The sequence below is a fragment of the Convolutriloba macropyga genome, chromosome 10 (assembly GCF_964194025.1).
Source record: "Convolutriloba macropyga chromosome 10, txConMacr16.3, whole genome shotgun sequence".
NCBI lineage: Eukaryota > Metazoa > Xenacoelomorpha > Acoela > Convolutidae > Convolutriloba > Convolutriloba macropyga.
The window spans coordinates 11,705,548-11,722,916 of NC_134477.1; the positions used below are offsets into that span (position 1 = coordinate 11,705,548).

At 33.8% G+C, this 17,369-nt stretch overlaps 1 protein-coding gene and 1 pseudogene across 3 annotated transcripts; one reads left to right on the top strand and one right to left on the bottom strand.

The window, feature by feature from the left end:
- LOC142348566 (dynein axonemal heavy chain 7-like) overlaps positions 1-4,244 on the bottom strand; it is a 460,211-nt pseudogene extending 455,967 nt beyond the window's left edge.
- A 1,846-nt stretch (positions 4,245-6,090) lies between these two features.
- Positions 6,091-11,287, top strand: LOC142348572 (uncharacterized). Of its 3 annotated transcripts, none has more exons than XM_075399958.1 (3): positions 6,091-6,527; positions 9,980-10,222; positions 10,876-10,996. In XM_075399958.1, exons 1-3 carry the CDS (start codon positions 6,236-6,238, stop codon positions 10,905-10,907), a joined length of 567 nt encoding a protein of 188 aa, XP_075256073.1. In that variant the 5' UTR covers positions 6,091-6,235; the 3' UTR covers positions 10,908-10,996. The 3 variants fall into 3 exon arrangements, with proteins under 3 accessions (XP_075256073.1, XP_075256072.1, XP_075256074.1); XM_075399957.1 differs by having other exon boundaries at positions 6,093-6,527; positions 10,986-11,287; XM_075399959.1 differs by lacking the exon at positions 6,091-6,527 and adding an exon at positions 9,064-9,085 and having other exon boundaries at positions 10,986-11,287.
- The last annotated feature ends 6,082 nt before the right edge of the window (positions 11,288-17,369 follow it).

The following is a 17,369-nucleotide window of genomic DNA, read 5'->3' on the forward strand; positions in this document are numbered from 1 at the left end:
ACTGATTTGAACAAAAAGCGTGTATTATTTGATTTTTGTTCTGCTTTTAAAAAAAAATTTTTTGTGTACGGAGATTTTTGGTACCATAGTGTATATATCTTGAACTTCTCCTCTAAAAAATTTAACAAATTTTTCAAGCTTCGTTTCACAATGACTTTTCAAAAACTATTTAACAGTACCTACTTCTGGAACTTAGTATGGTTATATAAAGATTTAACAACGAGTTAAGCATAACGCATAGCTTAAGAGAAGGGGCAGATTTATCCATAAAGTTTGCGAGTGGGTTTAATTGTTCAATGGTTCGTTGCTCGTGAACTCAACTTCAAACCTCTAAACAAAAGATGACTCAAAACTTTATACGCTGGCATTTATTTTGCTACTGTTCTCTGCAGTTCTATTCCAGTTTGTTCCCAATTTTGCAATAAATTTTGAATCGATGTTTGCTTATGTCAAAAATTAGAATTCATCCAAATAAAAAATAGTTATAGATTATGTATTGCCAATTGATGAAATTCAAATTTTTGAAATTCCTATTTTTTAATATTTGCAAAACGTTGTCAATATTTGAAATCCCAGAAAAGAAAAATAGCTACTATAACCGGCTATGAAAAAAATAGTACTCAATACTGGTTTTATCTGATACCTATGAATACTTGTTTCAACACATAATTGCTCCGACCCGACTTAGTAGGAAAGGAAATCTATGCTGAATTGGGTTTTTTTATTCAGTAACAAAATCCTTTCAAAACGCAAGTCAATAAATGAATTATGTAATACTGCATTAGAAATGATGAGATCTGCAATCAATGAGACTACGACACACGACAAAACAACAAAATCAAATAACAAACGTTAACTATGACCAAAACAAATTGTATTTTTAACAAACGTCTATGAAACATCAAATACAACCAAAGTTGTAAAAATTAAATTCTATTTCACCAAAAACAAACTTTGAAGCCTCTTTTTAATGGGACTACTAATAACAAATACGTACAAAGAAGAAAAATATATTAAAGTTTGTGAGAAGAAAGCGCTAATGCCATTGAAACCATAAGATTTTTCTAAAAAAAATTATTGCTGTTTGATTGCTCAACCTGTAACTACCTGTGAAACTAGTTGTCCTTATCATTAAAGAGACTAATTTTTGATACTGTCAAATAACGGCAGAAACCAAAAAGTCTCAAACAATTTCAATAAAAAATAACGAAGTGCAAGTTTCACGAATTCGTTCATATTTTTGAAAACAATCAATTTTAAAAGCATTAAAACATTTAGTAAGCAATTAAAACTATTCTTTAATTTCATTGTTATCTTCAATAGAAGCCACTTTGATCTGTCATTACCCCCAATATATGTCATACAACAACAACAAAAATCACTATAAATACCCGCAAAAATCAAAACTCTTTTGTTTTTTTTTGCATAAATACGGCGCAGGAGCCGTTAAAATCATATGATATTCAGTAAAACATGTATATGTTCAAATGTGCGTTCTGTCAAATCAATTAGAGCCTGTCATTTTTGTGTTAAAATGACAACACCGAAAACATCCACAGAATAGACAAATATCGAAAATTCATAAAACTTATCAAATTGTTATAGCCATGAAACTATTAATTAAAAGATAAAACCGCCAAAAGGTTGAATTTAGATTCGCAAAAACGTTGATGTGACCTGTTCTTGTTCAGCTTTAGTTAAAAGTTGACAGAAGTGAGCAAGTATTGGAAAAACTCAAAAATTCACTGACATTTTCAAAGCAGATTTATTGAAGTTCATAAGAGCGTTAGAGTATCATCTGTAATCATTATAACACAAATTCAAGCGGAATTCGAGAACGCAATTTATGGTATGGAGCTACGCATTCTGGTATGAAATTAACATTAACAGAAACAAAAATTTGCTACAATTCGATTAAATATTAGAACAAATACAGCGCCCTATTATAAATCGAATTTTTTTTCAAAGTTCACGATAAGAACGAAACAAGCCTTGAACAAGCTGTGCGTGTCCATTTTAAACAAGAAGTAATTGTTCCAGACGTTGACAAAAATAAGTTTTCAATATTTTTATTTGTGATTATTATCTAATCAAAGTGTCAAAATTTGGCAAAGTTTGAATTATTCCAGAAAACTACCCTGGTGAGCTGAATCACCATTTTTTTCAAGATTATGTCAGCAATTTTTAAAGTTTGGAACGGTTAGCTAAAGTTTCAGCTTTAAACTTCAGATCAAAACTTTCAGCAAGACTCTTCTATCGTCAAAGGTATAATCTTAAAGGTAAAAATAGCACTATCATTAATAATTTTAACATATCTTAGCAAGATTGACAACAAGTTGGGTAAACTTTACGGAAAAGTTGAACAAAAACAACGGAAATCATTCGATGGTTCGCAAAACTTTCAACCTCCAAAAATGCCTGGAAAAAAAGGTTCAAAATATCTTCAATTATATATTGCACACTGTATGGGCTATCTATTGATACCACTCACAACTCTCTGCAATGAATAAATCAATCGACCAGAATTGACTGAAAAAAAAACAATGGTGCATATAATTCCTACCCCAACTAAGTTGGGGCTGAACAATATTTTTGGCCTGTTGTCATTCTGCCTCACGTTATGATCATATCATAACAATATACCATGAACAGAGTATTTTCAGACTACTTTTTAAAATTACCTACTATCTTTTTTATGGATATATTTCACCCTAATCAAAGAAAAAAATAGTTGGCGTATAAAAATATCCGACTATAACGCATTAACAGTCTGCTTTACTCTGAGTCTGCGGACGTCAGAGAAGGGAACAGGCTGTTTTATTTTAATTAAGCGACCAACGGACGGTTTGAAAAAACTTGGGGTCTTTCCTAGCCCCCCCTCCCCAACCCCCATCCCAGCGTCCTGCTCATGTAACCCAGAGCCCCTCATCATGGTAAATATACCATATTGGGGAGATGGAGGGGGGGAGGGGGGCTTTAACTTCATGGGGGGGGGGGGCTATAATGGGAAAGACCCAAAACTTGTCACTTATGTCTACTTTTTTGTATATAGTTCATTACTGACATCGTTAGTGATGAGGAATTGGTACTGGTCGAATACAGAGATGAACTCTTTAGGAGCCACACTCTCCCTCTCCACCATCTCAGTCACTCTCACTTTATTACAGACTACTATGTCCTCCAATATCACTGGCTTCAACGTGTCTTTCTTCCCAGTCTGAAAAGCGAATAAATTTTTGATCAGTTAGATTCCTATCTATAATCTAGGATCAAGTATTAACAATAAAAAATGATAAGCATTTGCAAATGATACTTCACGATTGTGTAATTCAAAATTCAAGGATATGATAGCTGAAATTTTCAGCGCATTTCTTTCTCATTTTCAGCGAAATTTCAGCGCATTATTATTTAAAGCTTTTTGCGCTGCTATTTTAGAAGGATCTGCGCACTAACATAATTTTTGGAAGATTTCTTGACCCGGTTTAATTTAGGATTCAAATTATTAGCGATCAATTGAAGAGTCAACAACCAAAAAAATGGCTATAAGCTAACTCAATTGAGAGTTAATCAGAAAAACTTTAGTTACACCTTTGAGTAGAAATTTATAAATTCAGAATCAATTTATACTATCTGATAACAGAATTATTAGCTAAAGATGCTGTTTTATGGAAATATTTGTCAGGCCAGTGAAAAAATGACAAACTCCTCAGCTCACCCAATCAGAGTAGAGTTTTGTCTCAACTCTGGGTATGGTTGAGATTGGCTTTTGGATATGGGAGTAGTTCTCCAGGAACACTTTCTCAAAGTCCCTGAAGTCTGGCTCGAACTTGATCCTGTTGCCGTCCAGAATGAGTCTGATGACAAATCCAGGGTGCTTGTACCCACTCACAGTCTCCTGTGAACAAAAACAATGTACATATGAGGAGATAAACAGCTTAACTGGGCATTTTGAACAACTCGTTCCTATAGCCACATTTGCATAACGTACTTTTTCTCTACGTATATGGTAGAGCAAAATCTTAATCGCCCGAGGGACTTAGTGCCCTGAGACCACGGCGCTTGCTGGGGACGAGGCCCGAGGGGACCAAGCTTTTGTTCTAACTAACCAACTTGTACGAAAGTGTTGAATTTCATTTGAAATTGAAGTTAGAAGTACAATTTTTCAGATTGGTAAAAGAAAAGTTTTCTTAAAAATACACAGCAGTTGAAATAAGCCTCACTTCTCCCTCTCCGATAGTAAAGCAGCTGATTGTTTATAGCGGTTCAATTCAAGAAGTGAAAGTCTAATATTTTTGTCCTAATTTTGGTGTCCTATAAGACACTAAGTTTTGGACAAAAAATTAGATTTTCACTTCTTAAAATATTAGTTCAAACTTTCAAACTAAGCTGTCCTCCTCGAAGTTTTAGTGACCAATGAAATCGTACCCTGGGTTCTCCAATATGAGATTAGACTACTTCTGTCTTTATGAAAACTTTCATTCAACTCCCGCTGCGACAAAACTGTTGCATAACATACCGATGAAATAACCCAATTAACACTACTAAATCTGCTTCGTCATTAGACTACAAGTTTATCACACTTTTTTTCACAATTGGTACCAAAAAAACAGTGGTGATAAGGGGTTCTACAATTGTTGCAATCGCAACTATATAAAAATGAAAATTAAAGAGTGATAAACTCATAGTCTGAATCAAGGCAGTATGGCGTAAGTTATGCAACTGTTGTAATAACAGCACAACGAGAGTTCATTAATTACCGCACGGTTGTTGTTTCCCTGTCAAACTAATGTACTTAAAAAAGTTCAGGTAATTTTACTTGAACCGTGTTCAGGTAATCGGAAGCTCAGGCGAATTTCAGGTGTAAAAGCACCTGAAGAACATGAAATGTTTTTCATGTAAAGATTTATCTGAACAAGTTCAGATGTAGTTACCTGAAAATAGTTTTTAACGCATTCAGCAGTGAAAAAACTAAAGATAAATTTACATTAAATTAAAACAAAATTGCAAATTCTAGAAGAAACATTTTTCAAGTTTGGCAAAGTTACGGTTAAGTTTAATATAAAATTTTCCCAATCTTCAGCCCTACTGATGTCTCACGCTAGAACAAGTATTTCCCGAACCAATAGGGGTTTCTGAGATGAACACCGATAGTGAAGTTTCAGAATAACTGTTTTAGGAAACTTGAATCGAGTGGATCAACTTGAATCGTATCATTCTTCTTTATGTATTTAATCGTGCAACAACAACTCGGCTCAGCCTCGGAGTTTGATCACTTTCCGATGGTGATAATAATTGTGTGATCAGATTCACTTTATCACGGCTGTTATCAAAATCACGAGAAGTAATCTAAGACCAAGCTGAATTGTTCAATAACCCCGCGAGCAACAAAAAGTGCATGGAAAAATTTTTTAAATCAACTTTTGTTGATATTAGAACAGTTGCATAACTTATGCCACACTTCGCCGGGTTAGACCATCTTCTTCTGCCAATTTTTATTACCACTCTTTGTTTAGCAAAATGGCGTAAAAAGAGTGTTGAAAGAAGACAGTCTAATATCAATTTAGAACTTCGCCACTGTTTCATATTTTTTAGTGTTCATAGAGCGCTAACATTATATTACATTGGGATTTTCAAAATGTTGTTTTAGAGTTGATTAAAAAGTTTGAACAGCATACATATAGTAAGCGAACGGGTGGAAAAAAAAGAGTTAAGATTTGAATATTTTGTGCGATGGCTTCTGAATAACATGATAACCGATTTTTTTTGCCGGAAGCCTTAGTTTGTCTAAGGAACACATGCATTCTAATAGTGCTATGAACGGGGTCTAATCTGCTTCACCAAAACTATTGCTTCAAAACTAATTAGTTCAATCTGTGCTTCATTCTTCCCTGTACATTTTTTAGAAGACGGCAAAAATCAATAGTTTTGTTATAACTTATAGCTACGCTATAGAAAAAAGTTAACTTGTACTTAAGGGGTCTAAACATCACAAAGAGAAACAATTTTAGAAACAGTTGATTAATTAGTGAATTGATTTTACTTTTAAGAGTACAGCACATTCGTTAGAGTTCGATTAGAGACGTGTTTTATTATTTATCTGAGCATGTAAAAAATATAAGTACGTGTTTTAATCTTATCTTAAACCTCGAAGGCAACAAACCGAACAAGCTGTGTTAAATCTTCAGCCTTTTCGCCGCTACAATTACACAACGCTTTAACATCAACCGCGATTAAAATGTTTTATTCTTTAGAACGCGGTCCGTTTCCAGCGAATTATTGGAAAAATTTTGAATCGGAACTCAATTTCGATTACTACTCGAACCTTTTGTTATTTATGGTTCCGTTTTTAATATTTTACCAAATTGGGCCGTCTTTGTTACCTTTGTACGTTAAAGGACTGAAAAAGGACAACCCGACTAAAGTGAATGCATTTTGTGTTGATGTCGGATCAACCGCTGCTTCGATTTGTGCGAGTTTCTGCGTCCTGTTTTCCGTGACCTGTTATTTCCCATATGACAACAAACAAGGTTAAGATAAAAACGACATTTTACAAATAGAAAAAAAACACAAACAATAATTCCCAACACTCACTCAAACCCCCCCCCCCCCCCCTCACTCCGCAAGTTCTATGAACTCCTCCTTTAGTAGCATATTCACAACCCTGTACGAGAAAGCTTACGAGATTCTTGAAAAAAGGGTGTGCAGTGTTCAGCTACCAGAAAAAACCTGTGCGGTGTTCCGCCTTCAGTTAACATTAAAAATGTGGTGTTGGTGATGCTGTGGCTGGACGTCAGAGAAACAAGCTAATCAGCTTGCTTCAATGACGCCAGTGTTGGTGGTGTTTCAAAAAAGGGATCTTTTCCATTTGGGCTCAAGCCCCCCCCCCAGTACGTTATGTACCCCCAGTTACAGAGCACGTGCCATTACATAGTAAATCTTTATGTAAAAATATGGCACGTGCGTCTGGGGGGTGCAAATATTATGCGCCCACTAAGCTGGGGAGGGGCACAAACGGAAAACATCCCAAAAAAGATTTTAGCAATCAAGTTCCTTTTTGGAACGATTATCTGAATACCCTTAACCTACTGTTGTTTCCCGACAACATTTCAGATGTTTCGTGAGATTTGCGTTACAAATCTTTTTTTTTTGCTACCGAGAAAAAATCATCCATTTCCTAACCATTGAATTGCATCTATAAAATGAACATTCTATCAACATTATGACTTGGAGTTTTCAAAGTTACAGTTTTATTGCACTTGCCTCCTAGCACAAATGATCATATTGTACGATCTGAAAATATGGATGATTATGAAGGAATCTTTCGACAGCATACAGTACATACAGAACCAGAACACTTCTGTATCTGGTGTAAAAAGGAATTTGGGAAAAACGAAAATTCTTCTAAGGTTTCATTTTATTTTAAAGAGCACTAAGTAAATCAACCAATTGCATTTTCTAGGAAGGGAATCTTTGTATTTTTATGATAACGGGGACCTAAATTAAATTTGTGGAACAATACAACCTAATTGTTAAGTGTTAAAAAGTTTTTGTTTAAAATTACTCTCAATTTGAAACATCTAATTTTATGACAATGACCCGTTGAGAGTAGAGGAGTAATGTTCTGTTTGCGTGTCAGGATATTTATGTTTCTTACTGACGGAACCTCTTTTTCACCTGGAACGAGTTTTTTATTAATAAATTAGAGAAATGAAGAAATGTTTTATTCATGGTAACATTGAACATTTGCAAAATTTCTGAGATTCTGATCAAATCAATTCAAAAAACTCTTTTTGTGTCCAACAAGAATCTTTAAGTAAAGTCTGTTGTGAGACGTCAATTTTGTTAGATCGTCAGGTCTTTTTACATAAGTCTTTTTTGAGTTTTAAGTCAAACGTGTTTTTAGTTCGACTTCATTGAGTTGATCTGATAAAGATAATTTATCTGTGCATAAATCGTATTTTGCCCCTTTTTTCAGTCTTCCCTGCTCACAATTGTCTCCAATGCACCATTGTTTGTATCAATTGTTTTAGCTCTCATAGGCTGCTTCTGAATATTGTGCACACTTTTTAAGAAGAAAACCAACCAGATCTCTAAACCTTCTAATCAATGTTATCAAATTTGCTACTTTAAACCAAATTTGGAAGCCTTCAAACGCCTCTACATAAAAAAATAGTCAATCATATTTCTATATGATGCAATATTGAAATGCTGCATAAGTGCAGTTTTGTTTATTTTTGGAAGATCAATTTAGATGAAAAATCTGTTTTCAAACATAGCTGTGGTTTTTGTGACAAAACAGTTAACAATAATTGCTTCTAAGTTTGCATACATGAGGTCTCATTTCAAAGACACTTCTCACTAAAAACTTTCTAGTTAGTCCGTCAATCTTCAACTTTTTGTTTAGAAAGACTAACTGATAAATATTTGACTACAATTTATTGAAAGATATCTTTTCGTTCAGGAATTAAGTTTTTATTTCAATGGTTTTACTCTTACCGTTTTCAAGACCTTTCTATTCTTTTCAACAAATACTCTCTGACAATTTATAAAGGGGGGGGGGTGCATATGAAGACATCGAGATTCTCTAAAAAATATGCATTTTAAACCTCTTAATGGTCGCAATCCCTCCATTTTGCTCGAATTTTACTGGTCTGGACACCATTGTCGTGGTCGATAACACGGGTCAAAGAATTCAATAAGTTGAATTTTAAATTAAATTTTGATCTGAAAATATACAAAAATTAGCCTGTATTTATAGTGGTTATCTATGCGAAAATATACAGAGAAAATTTAGATTAGCTAAAAATATTTTACATGATTGGCATGTGAATAGATCTTAACTCCGAATCCCGGAGGTGATATTCTATTTTCATCAACATTTCATGAGAATCATATATGGCTTGGGTACAATCGAGTTCATTAGTTGGAGGTCGGTGGATGTTAGAATCAGGTTTCTGTTGGTGGGAGAATTTACTTCTGACATATGATTGATAGGTCAATAAGATAATGATAGCGCCAAAACAAAATTAGAATTGAGTTTAGTTTTGTAGCCATTACTTATCGACACAGCAATAAAGTTCGTCAGGTAAGTTCTTCTTTCGTTCTTTGAAACTTTAATAAAACTTCTAAGTTTCTTGATGTTTCATTGAAACCATCACAAATTTCCCGTAATACGGTGCCATGCAGTTAATCGAAAGAACATAAGATCGAACATAATAAAATTTTGGAAGAATTGGAACAATTGATAAAAAAAACGAGAACAAAAATTTGAACTCCAATTAACAACTGTAAATACGTTATTTACTCTTTATTCAACATGAGATTAGCTAGTTTAACTTTGTTGTGAAGCTATCAAACCAAATAGATTATCATAACCAAATGATTTATGCACACCAATCTCGTATTCTTTAATATAAATTACCCACTTCAACCAATTATTAAAAATCGTTTTCCATCCGCTTCAATTTCTCCCCTTTTTTGCTTTCGATTTACTCTATTTCGATTTACTGTCCTAGCCCGACATAACTTACCCAGGTTGAGATCCAGACCGATATCATCTTTGATTAGACCGTCCCATAAAAACGAGAACTCTGATCAGACTATCGTTTGCTCGAAACTCCGTCTGCGCTCGAAGTTTGATTGAAAGCGTCACCTGAACAGTCTATCGTGAACTCGACAGTCACTCCTGATCAGACTAATGTGCGCTGGATTCCACCTCTGATCAGACTCAAGTGCGCTGGAAATCACCTCTGATAAAAAGAAGGGCAAGCAAAACCCAACTTGAAATGCCCTTACACTCATGTATTTAGATTTGGAAACAACACTACTAAATCCTAGTAAAATGACTCGCCTCTGAAACGGGCTAATTGACTCTGCTAACGTGACTTAATCATACACACCGCAAAAGAAGTTGTGTTTCTGCAAATTTTTGAATTATGTGGTCCTTTATGGTTTGAACAAAAAATTGTTCACATTTCAGGAATGCAGCATTGTTTCCGGAATGCCAACGCAATTCTCTGTGCGTATCTCTTAGCAGACACAATGTTCAGATGTCAAAATGTGCCTCGAAATTTCTGGTTCATGATGCTACATCATGTAGTTGGACTTCTAATCGGCCAGACTTCAATGTACGACCAACACTGGCAGATTCCAAAGCTGGTCTTCTGTGCTATGGAAGTTGCTAACCCTTACATTAATATACGATTTATCATTCTCGCTTTAGGTATAGTATTAAACTATCATTTCACCTTACACTTTTAAATTATTTTTTTCTTGTTTTTCCTTATTATTCGTGTTTTTTTTCATAACGTTTCTCTCATTTCGTTCTTGCTTACTTATAGTGTTCTTACCAATGATATGTCCAATAGAATATAAAATAAATCTTGAAAGAATTCAAATATTCAAAAACTGCAAAATGAACAGTTCAAAGTGTGAAGTCCGGGTCGAGATGTCCGCGCTAAAAGTTGTATAATATGCGGTGAATGCGGTGGATGCATGTAAGATTTCCCGTTTGCAAATCTTACAAAATTTCTGCAAATTATACAAAATTTCTGCAAATTTAACAAAACTTCAGCAAATTTTACGAAGTTTCTGCAAATCTTACAAAAATTTACGCCTTTCACCGCATTGACATTTCTTTTGGAAAAAAAAACCTGGACACAGATTTTTCTATTGGTTTTTTGTGGATTTTGAGGAAATTAAATTTTGAATTCAACGCTTATATACACATTAGTTAACTAACAATTATTATAGATAGATGATCTACTGATTAACCGAATAATGAAGAAAACCAATTGGCTCATTAATTCTTTTTTATCCACAAATGAGATCATAAATTCGAAACTTATGTTGAAAAGGGGATGTTTTCTATTATAGCACTCCACATTGGCTACCTGCCAGTACCCTAAATGAACTCAACGGGACATCAAAAGACACAAAAAGTGAACTAATTATAAGCTTTAGAATATTTTCTTGGCTCATTTCAGGGTATTCAAAGAAGACATTTGTTTACAAATTCATCTCAACAGGAATGTTCTTCACCTTTTTCATATCCAGAATAGTGCCAGTACCCTGGATGTTATTTTGGCAGATTGACCTCATCATTAACGACCCAAAATCACAAACTGCAGTTCACACGACGACAACTGTACTCTACTTTGCTATTAGTTTGATGAATATATTTTGGTTTCATAAAATGGTGGTCGGAATGTTGGCAATGATACGTGACAGAGATCATTCGGATTTGTAGAAAAAAAACAAAGATGTAAATAAAAAGCTTTGTATAGAATTTTTGTTGTAGATTTACACAGAGGAATGTCAAAAGTAAAAATTATGAGGTAGATGAAGAGTGACAGGAACACATGAGGAAAGCAAATAAAAGTGACAATAATCTACCTTTTCAGAAAACACAAAGTTGATTAACAAAAAAATGAGTGTTCACCAAAACTTATTCCCTGCTAATAACCAACTTATTGCAAAACAAAAAACATGTTTTCTGTCTAATTTTTTCAACCTAAAACCAGTACGAGGCCCAAACATTTGAAAAGTTAAATAACGCGGACCAAACAAAGTTCCGTCTGAAAATGTTCGCTGAGGATTTTTTTAAGATCAGCATGTCCAGTTATTTTAATCCTGTTGGTCTTTTTGTTGATATTTTAGCCGGTTGAGAATTTTCGACTCAACATTGTACTTATTTAACTCAGAAGCGGGCTACATCGGGAAAAACAGGGAATTAGTTGGCTGGGCTGCGCTGCTCTTGTAGAGCCTTATGCCTTCCTAATGTATAAAACTGCGAATGGCCGAAACTGTTGGAGAGACATGAATTCATGACGTGTAGGGCGGCTTTCAGGCTAGTTTTGATTTCTATAAAGTAACAAGGAGGCTCGGTAATGTACGTTCGCACATAAAGTTCTGACCCATGGGGGTTCTACTTTTATCAACATATCGTTCAAAAACTACCTTCTGTTCTAAGAAAATAAAACATTCTATTTTAAAGGGCAGATGGGACCTGTGAATACCATAATATGAGTACCAGAAACGGCGGCGATAAAAATCAAATGCTTGAATTTGAAGAGGACCGCCCGCCCATTATAGTGAAAACAAAAACTACAAAAATCGGAGAAATTACGAAAACCTTGAATGTTTTATGAAAACTGGTTGTACCAAGAACAAAGACCATTTCAGGGAGAAAAACCTTATTATGAGCAAATTTTAGTTCACTAAATAAGGGATGTCACTTATCCATAGAGACGCTAAGCTACAAATTAAAAGAAATAAGATTTGCATATCTCAGAAATCAACTACCTTTTAAAAAAAACAAAATTTCATAAATCATAGCCATTATAAGCTTTCGACTTCAAGAGCAGGTGGTTTATCTTGCAACTTCTTCGAAAACTAATTGCGCCTGTTTTTATTGAGACTAATTTATACGACTATAAAAACATTAACTACAAGCTGAACTAAAACAAATCACAAATAATTTTATGAAGACAGTGTTGAAGCAATTCAATTTATGAAAGATTAACCGAAAGAAAATTAAATTTTCAATTGCGTCGCCTTTTTTTGTAATCTTGTTGTAAAACGACTATCTCAAAATGAGAGCAAAAAGAACCACAACAGTTGAAAAGAACCATCAAAATGAGAGCAAAAAGAACCATCAAATTTTCACACAAATCTTCTGAAACAAATTGTCTAAGCCCTGAAGACATCTGTCAAAACATTTAACCAGCAGAAGAATTATCGTTTGATTCGATAAAAGATCAAGGAGATCTCTCAATAATGAGGTTAAAATTCGAAACAGATGCAACTTTGTAAAATACGAAAAAATTAACCAGGACAAAAAGCGATAAGTTGAAGAGTACTTTCTGTTTTTTTTAAAACATTATTTAATTTGCAAGTAAAAAAACCATTAGCTATATACCGATATCAAATGTTAAGTTCATTTATGCATCAGTAGTTGTTGACATTTGAGACCTTTAGTTACCCAATAGTTGGCGTACAACAACAAAAAAAAACAACAATTAGAGGGCAAAAAAAAACTACCAATTTCTGCAAGAGAACGGTGTCGCAGCCCTTAAGACCATATGTTAGGAAACAATAAAAATGCTTAGTTACATTTTTAGCAAGGTTTTTCAGTTAGATAGTTAAGTAATGTGACAATTTACCAAAGAAACAGAAACAACAGCAAAAATGGGCATTTATGCACAAAAATCACAAAAAATTGTATGAAAACTTATAGTACCAAAACCAAGAAACGTTATTATGAAACAATCCGCCATAAAATTTGTTTTTATTGTATAGGAATTGAAACTTGACTTGTTTTTACTGAGAGCAAGCTAAAAATTGACAGAATTAATATAAAAAATTGACAAGTTAAAAAATTTACTGAAATTTTCCTTAAGACAAATATATTCAATGAAATAAGAGTAACAACCGAATGCATGGTACAGGTTCGCTTACACCTCATAAAGAAATCAATTGGATTTTTGAAAGGTAGGCTTAGTAATCAGACTGCAAAAAGAAGAACAACTAAATGAAAAACTCAAATAATTCAGTTAAAATTTAATAAAACACTTTTCCAAAGCCATGAAAAAAGCCTTAGGTTCTCTGAAACAAACTATATCTACTTTCGGCCTCATTTTCAAAAAAATGGGATCTGACGTTATTGGAGCTTTTAAAGGAAATTTATGTCAGTAATTAACATTAAAAACAATAGCAAACATTTTGAAAAAAAGACAGCACCAAAATAATTGTTTTAAAAAATCAGATTGTAAGAATCCATGATAATGACAAACCTATCCCCAATTTTACCGCGTGCCCAACAAACCACCCATGTGTTCCAAATATTTGCGACGAGGTTCTCCAATTGTTGATTGAAACACTTCAAATTAAAAAACACAATGGTTCATTTTTATTTAATTATTGAGTTGAATTTGCAAAAACCGACAAATATTTAATTCCCGAAGACTTTCATCGCCGAGTTTCAACTAGCTCTTCTTTGGAATCTAAAGAGATTATGTCAGCGGTTTTTGGGTCTCCAGTTTTGGCAAACATAAACATAAGGGCCCAAAAATAATATTTCTTGCAATTTTTGACAAAAAAGCCTGAATTTTGAAAAATTTATCAAAACTCCAACGAAACTCCAATAAAAAAATTCAACAACACTCATCTATGTCCAACTTTAACAATAACTTTCTACCACTAACACTTTTGATTAATTTTAAATAATATTAGCAAAATAGTGCCAAAATTTAGCGAAAATTACTGAAAATGTGAATAAAAAACGGTCGAAAATTCAATTCACAAAACTTTAAACATCGATAAATTCCTGTAAAAAACGATGTTCGAAAAATCTTTTTAATCACAAATTCTAGGATGTACGTGCTTTTAAATGATACCACTCAAAACTCTGTACAATGAATATATCGATCGGTTAAAATTGCCTGAACAAAAAACCCATTTGAGTATATAGTTCCTCCCTCGCCACTAAATTGGGGGTCAGAACAACTAAAGTAGGGTTCGGTACCATAACTCATTTTATTTTTGGTTTGAAAATAGTTAACTGGTTAAAACAAATGAGAGGTAATATGAGCAAGAAAAATTGGGGAAAGTCATTCAGGAGGATGATAAGTTATTAAACTATATTAATATAATTGTTGCAAAGCTGTCTTGAAACCATAAAAAAAATGATTGATTATGGAAAATTTCGTCTGAAACCAAGAACAGAAGATTTCTTTGTAAAAACTAAGTATTCAGAAAACATTAGATTAAGTATTCAGAATGTTTTTTTTAAATCATTTGCAAGCTCTTTCTCTTGTTTTTAGGACCCGTTTTAGAATTTTGCTTTTTCTGTATTTTTGGATTGATTTCTAATTTCATCCAAAAGAAAATTTAAAATTTGTAGGACATGGGAAGCAAAAAGTTCAACGTACGATAAGATTTTCTTTCAAAAAAAGATAAAAGATAATTACCTTTTTCTCTGAAACCTTGTCTACATGAAACAAATCTTCTAGAGAAAAAAATTATAATTTCGTGTTTATCACTTTCATGGTTAATCTGGCTTCTCGAGCAAATGAAGTATTTTTGTTTTTTCGACATTCTGTCTTTAGACGTAAATTGACCTTGATGCTTGCGCTGCTCTACAGGAGAACTTTCCACAGCAAAATAAGGAGAACAAGTAAAACAGTGAAGAAATAGGATCTATATTCATGCAACAAACGAGCCAAAACCAAGCTCCCACTTATTACAGGGTTCTTCATCAACATAAGCATCCAAAAATTGTGAATTTGTAATAAGATGAGGAGAAAAAAGTAGTCATCGGAGAACAAATTAAAGAAAAATTTTCTTTGCAAACAATACAACCGTTTTCTCAAATTATGACTTAACAATTTGAGAAAGTACTTGCGCCAGATGACAGAAAACTGAATAATTCAACGAAATCCAGAATCCAACTGCGTGGGGTCAAATACATTTAAAAAATTTCACTATTTCAGTACAAGCAAAGGAAAAAATTTATTCTAACTCTTCGATTTCTCACGTAACCCTTGAACAATAAATTTCATGGTATGTTTGATTTAAAATATGAATAAGTCTCAATTTTCCAAACAAAGGACTAATTACTCGGAAAAAAACCTTAAAATAGTTTTCTAAGTTCTTATCAAAAAGACAAAACTTAATACAAACAACTCTTCAAGAATTTCCAAGAATTGCCTGTTTTTCAGTGACATTTTTTGAGGAAAACTTTAGATCGTTTGTAATTATTGGGTAGATATGTCATGGATGGAGCATATCTTCTGTGAGATAAACAAATTAGATGAGTGAACAATCAGTCATTTATTTGTAAACTGATCGCTTCGCTTTTATCTTGCTACTCCTGTCTGTGTTTGTTTAAATAAAACGAATTTAATTTGCACCCGTTGCTATTGCTGAAGTTCGTTTTTCTGTGGTGGTTTAACTTGCAGAATATTAGACAATGCATCTGATTTAATATCTGTTGAAATCATATAACAATGAGGATCGTGAACTTTTGGAAATTTCAACGTTGAAGAAAGTTTTAATCATGGTTGTTCCAAAAAGTTGCTTCAGTTTGAGTTTTGCAAAACTGGTTGTCAAACACATTTTCGCACGATCAAAGGTTTTTTCAGAAAGTTGAGATTTATGATGGAACAATCTCTGCTACGCTCAGTCTAGCACGAGTCGTCTTTTTTCTGTGTGTGCTGTTTAGTTAGTTGGCGCAGGCAACCCGGACCTAACGCCAAGTCAGTTTCAGTACTGGGCAAGTCTAAATCCAAGTCTTATTTCATTACTGATTCAGAGCTATGATCATGTCACTTTTTACACTTGGCAGTCTAAATCCAAGTCTGGGCTGAGACTTGGCAAGTCTAATCCAAGTCTGATTTAAGACTTGGCAAGTCTAATCCAAGTCTGATTTAAGACTTGGCAATTCTTAATCCAAGTCTGATTTAAGACTTGGCAATTCTTAATCCAAGTCTGATTTAAGACTTGGCAATTCTTAATCCAAGTCTGATTTAAGACTTGGCAATTCTTAATCCAAGTCTCGGCTAGCCGAAAAAATCGCCTAAAATAGCCGGGAAAACGTCAAAAATAGCCGAAAAAACCGTCAAAAATAGCCGAAAAAAACGTCAGAAATGGCCGAAAAAACGTCCAAAATAGGTCTAAAAAACGTCAGAAATGGCCGAAAAAACGTCCAAAATAGGTCTAAAAAACGTCAAAAATAGCCGAAAAAAACGTCAGAAATGGCCGAAAAAACGTCCAAAATAGGTCTAAAAAACGTCAGAAATGGCCGAAAAAACGTCCAAAATAGGTCTAAAAAACGTCAAAAATAGCCGAAAAAAACGTCAGAAACGGCCCAAAACACCTGAAATACCCTCAATAGACCCTCCCGGGGTGCTAATATCACCCAATAATCAATTTGGTATGCCCCCGGCATCATTTTCTAGCACCCCGGGAAAGTGGCCAAAAAGTAATGCCAAAATCGTGGCACGTTGCGAAATTTTTTTGAATTCGAAAATTTCACTCGAATTTTTTTGAAAAGTTGGTTTTGACTTGGGAATCAACTTCCAAGTGTTATCCAAGTCTTGGTTAAGACTTGGCAGACTTGTAAGACTTGTATTTAGACTTGCCCAGTACTGGAAACCTAGATAAGACTTGGATTTAGACTTGCCTAGTACTGAAATTGACTTGGCGTTAGGTCCGGGAACGCTTTAGCAAGCCAGGGGAGTTTAATCACATAAATTGATTCTGCTGATACTTAAAAAAATCGTGAGTCCCTGGAATTTACTATTTTATTTCCACTAACAATTCGATGAATTGCAAAAATTTGTGTAAAATCCAAGAAATGAACAAGATTT

Bases quoted from the DNA above. Each gene is read 5' to 3' on its own strand.
- LOC142348572 (XM_075399957.1), top strand. From the start codon at position 6,236: ATGTTTTATTCTTTAGAACGCGGTCCGTTTCCAGCGAATTATTGGAAA. The intron at 6,528-9,979 runs GTTAAGATAAAA...TTCACATTTCAG, and splicing joins CCCATATGACAACAAACAAG to GAATGCAGCATTGTTTCCGG. The intron at 10,223-10,985 runs GTATAGTATTAA...GGCTCATTTCAG, and splicing joins ATTTATCATTCTCGCTTTAG to GGTATTCAAAGAAGACATTT.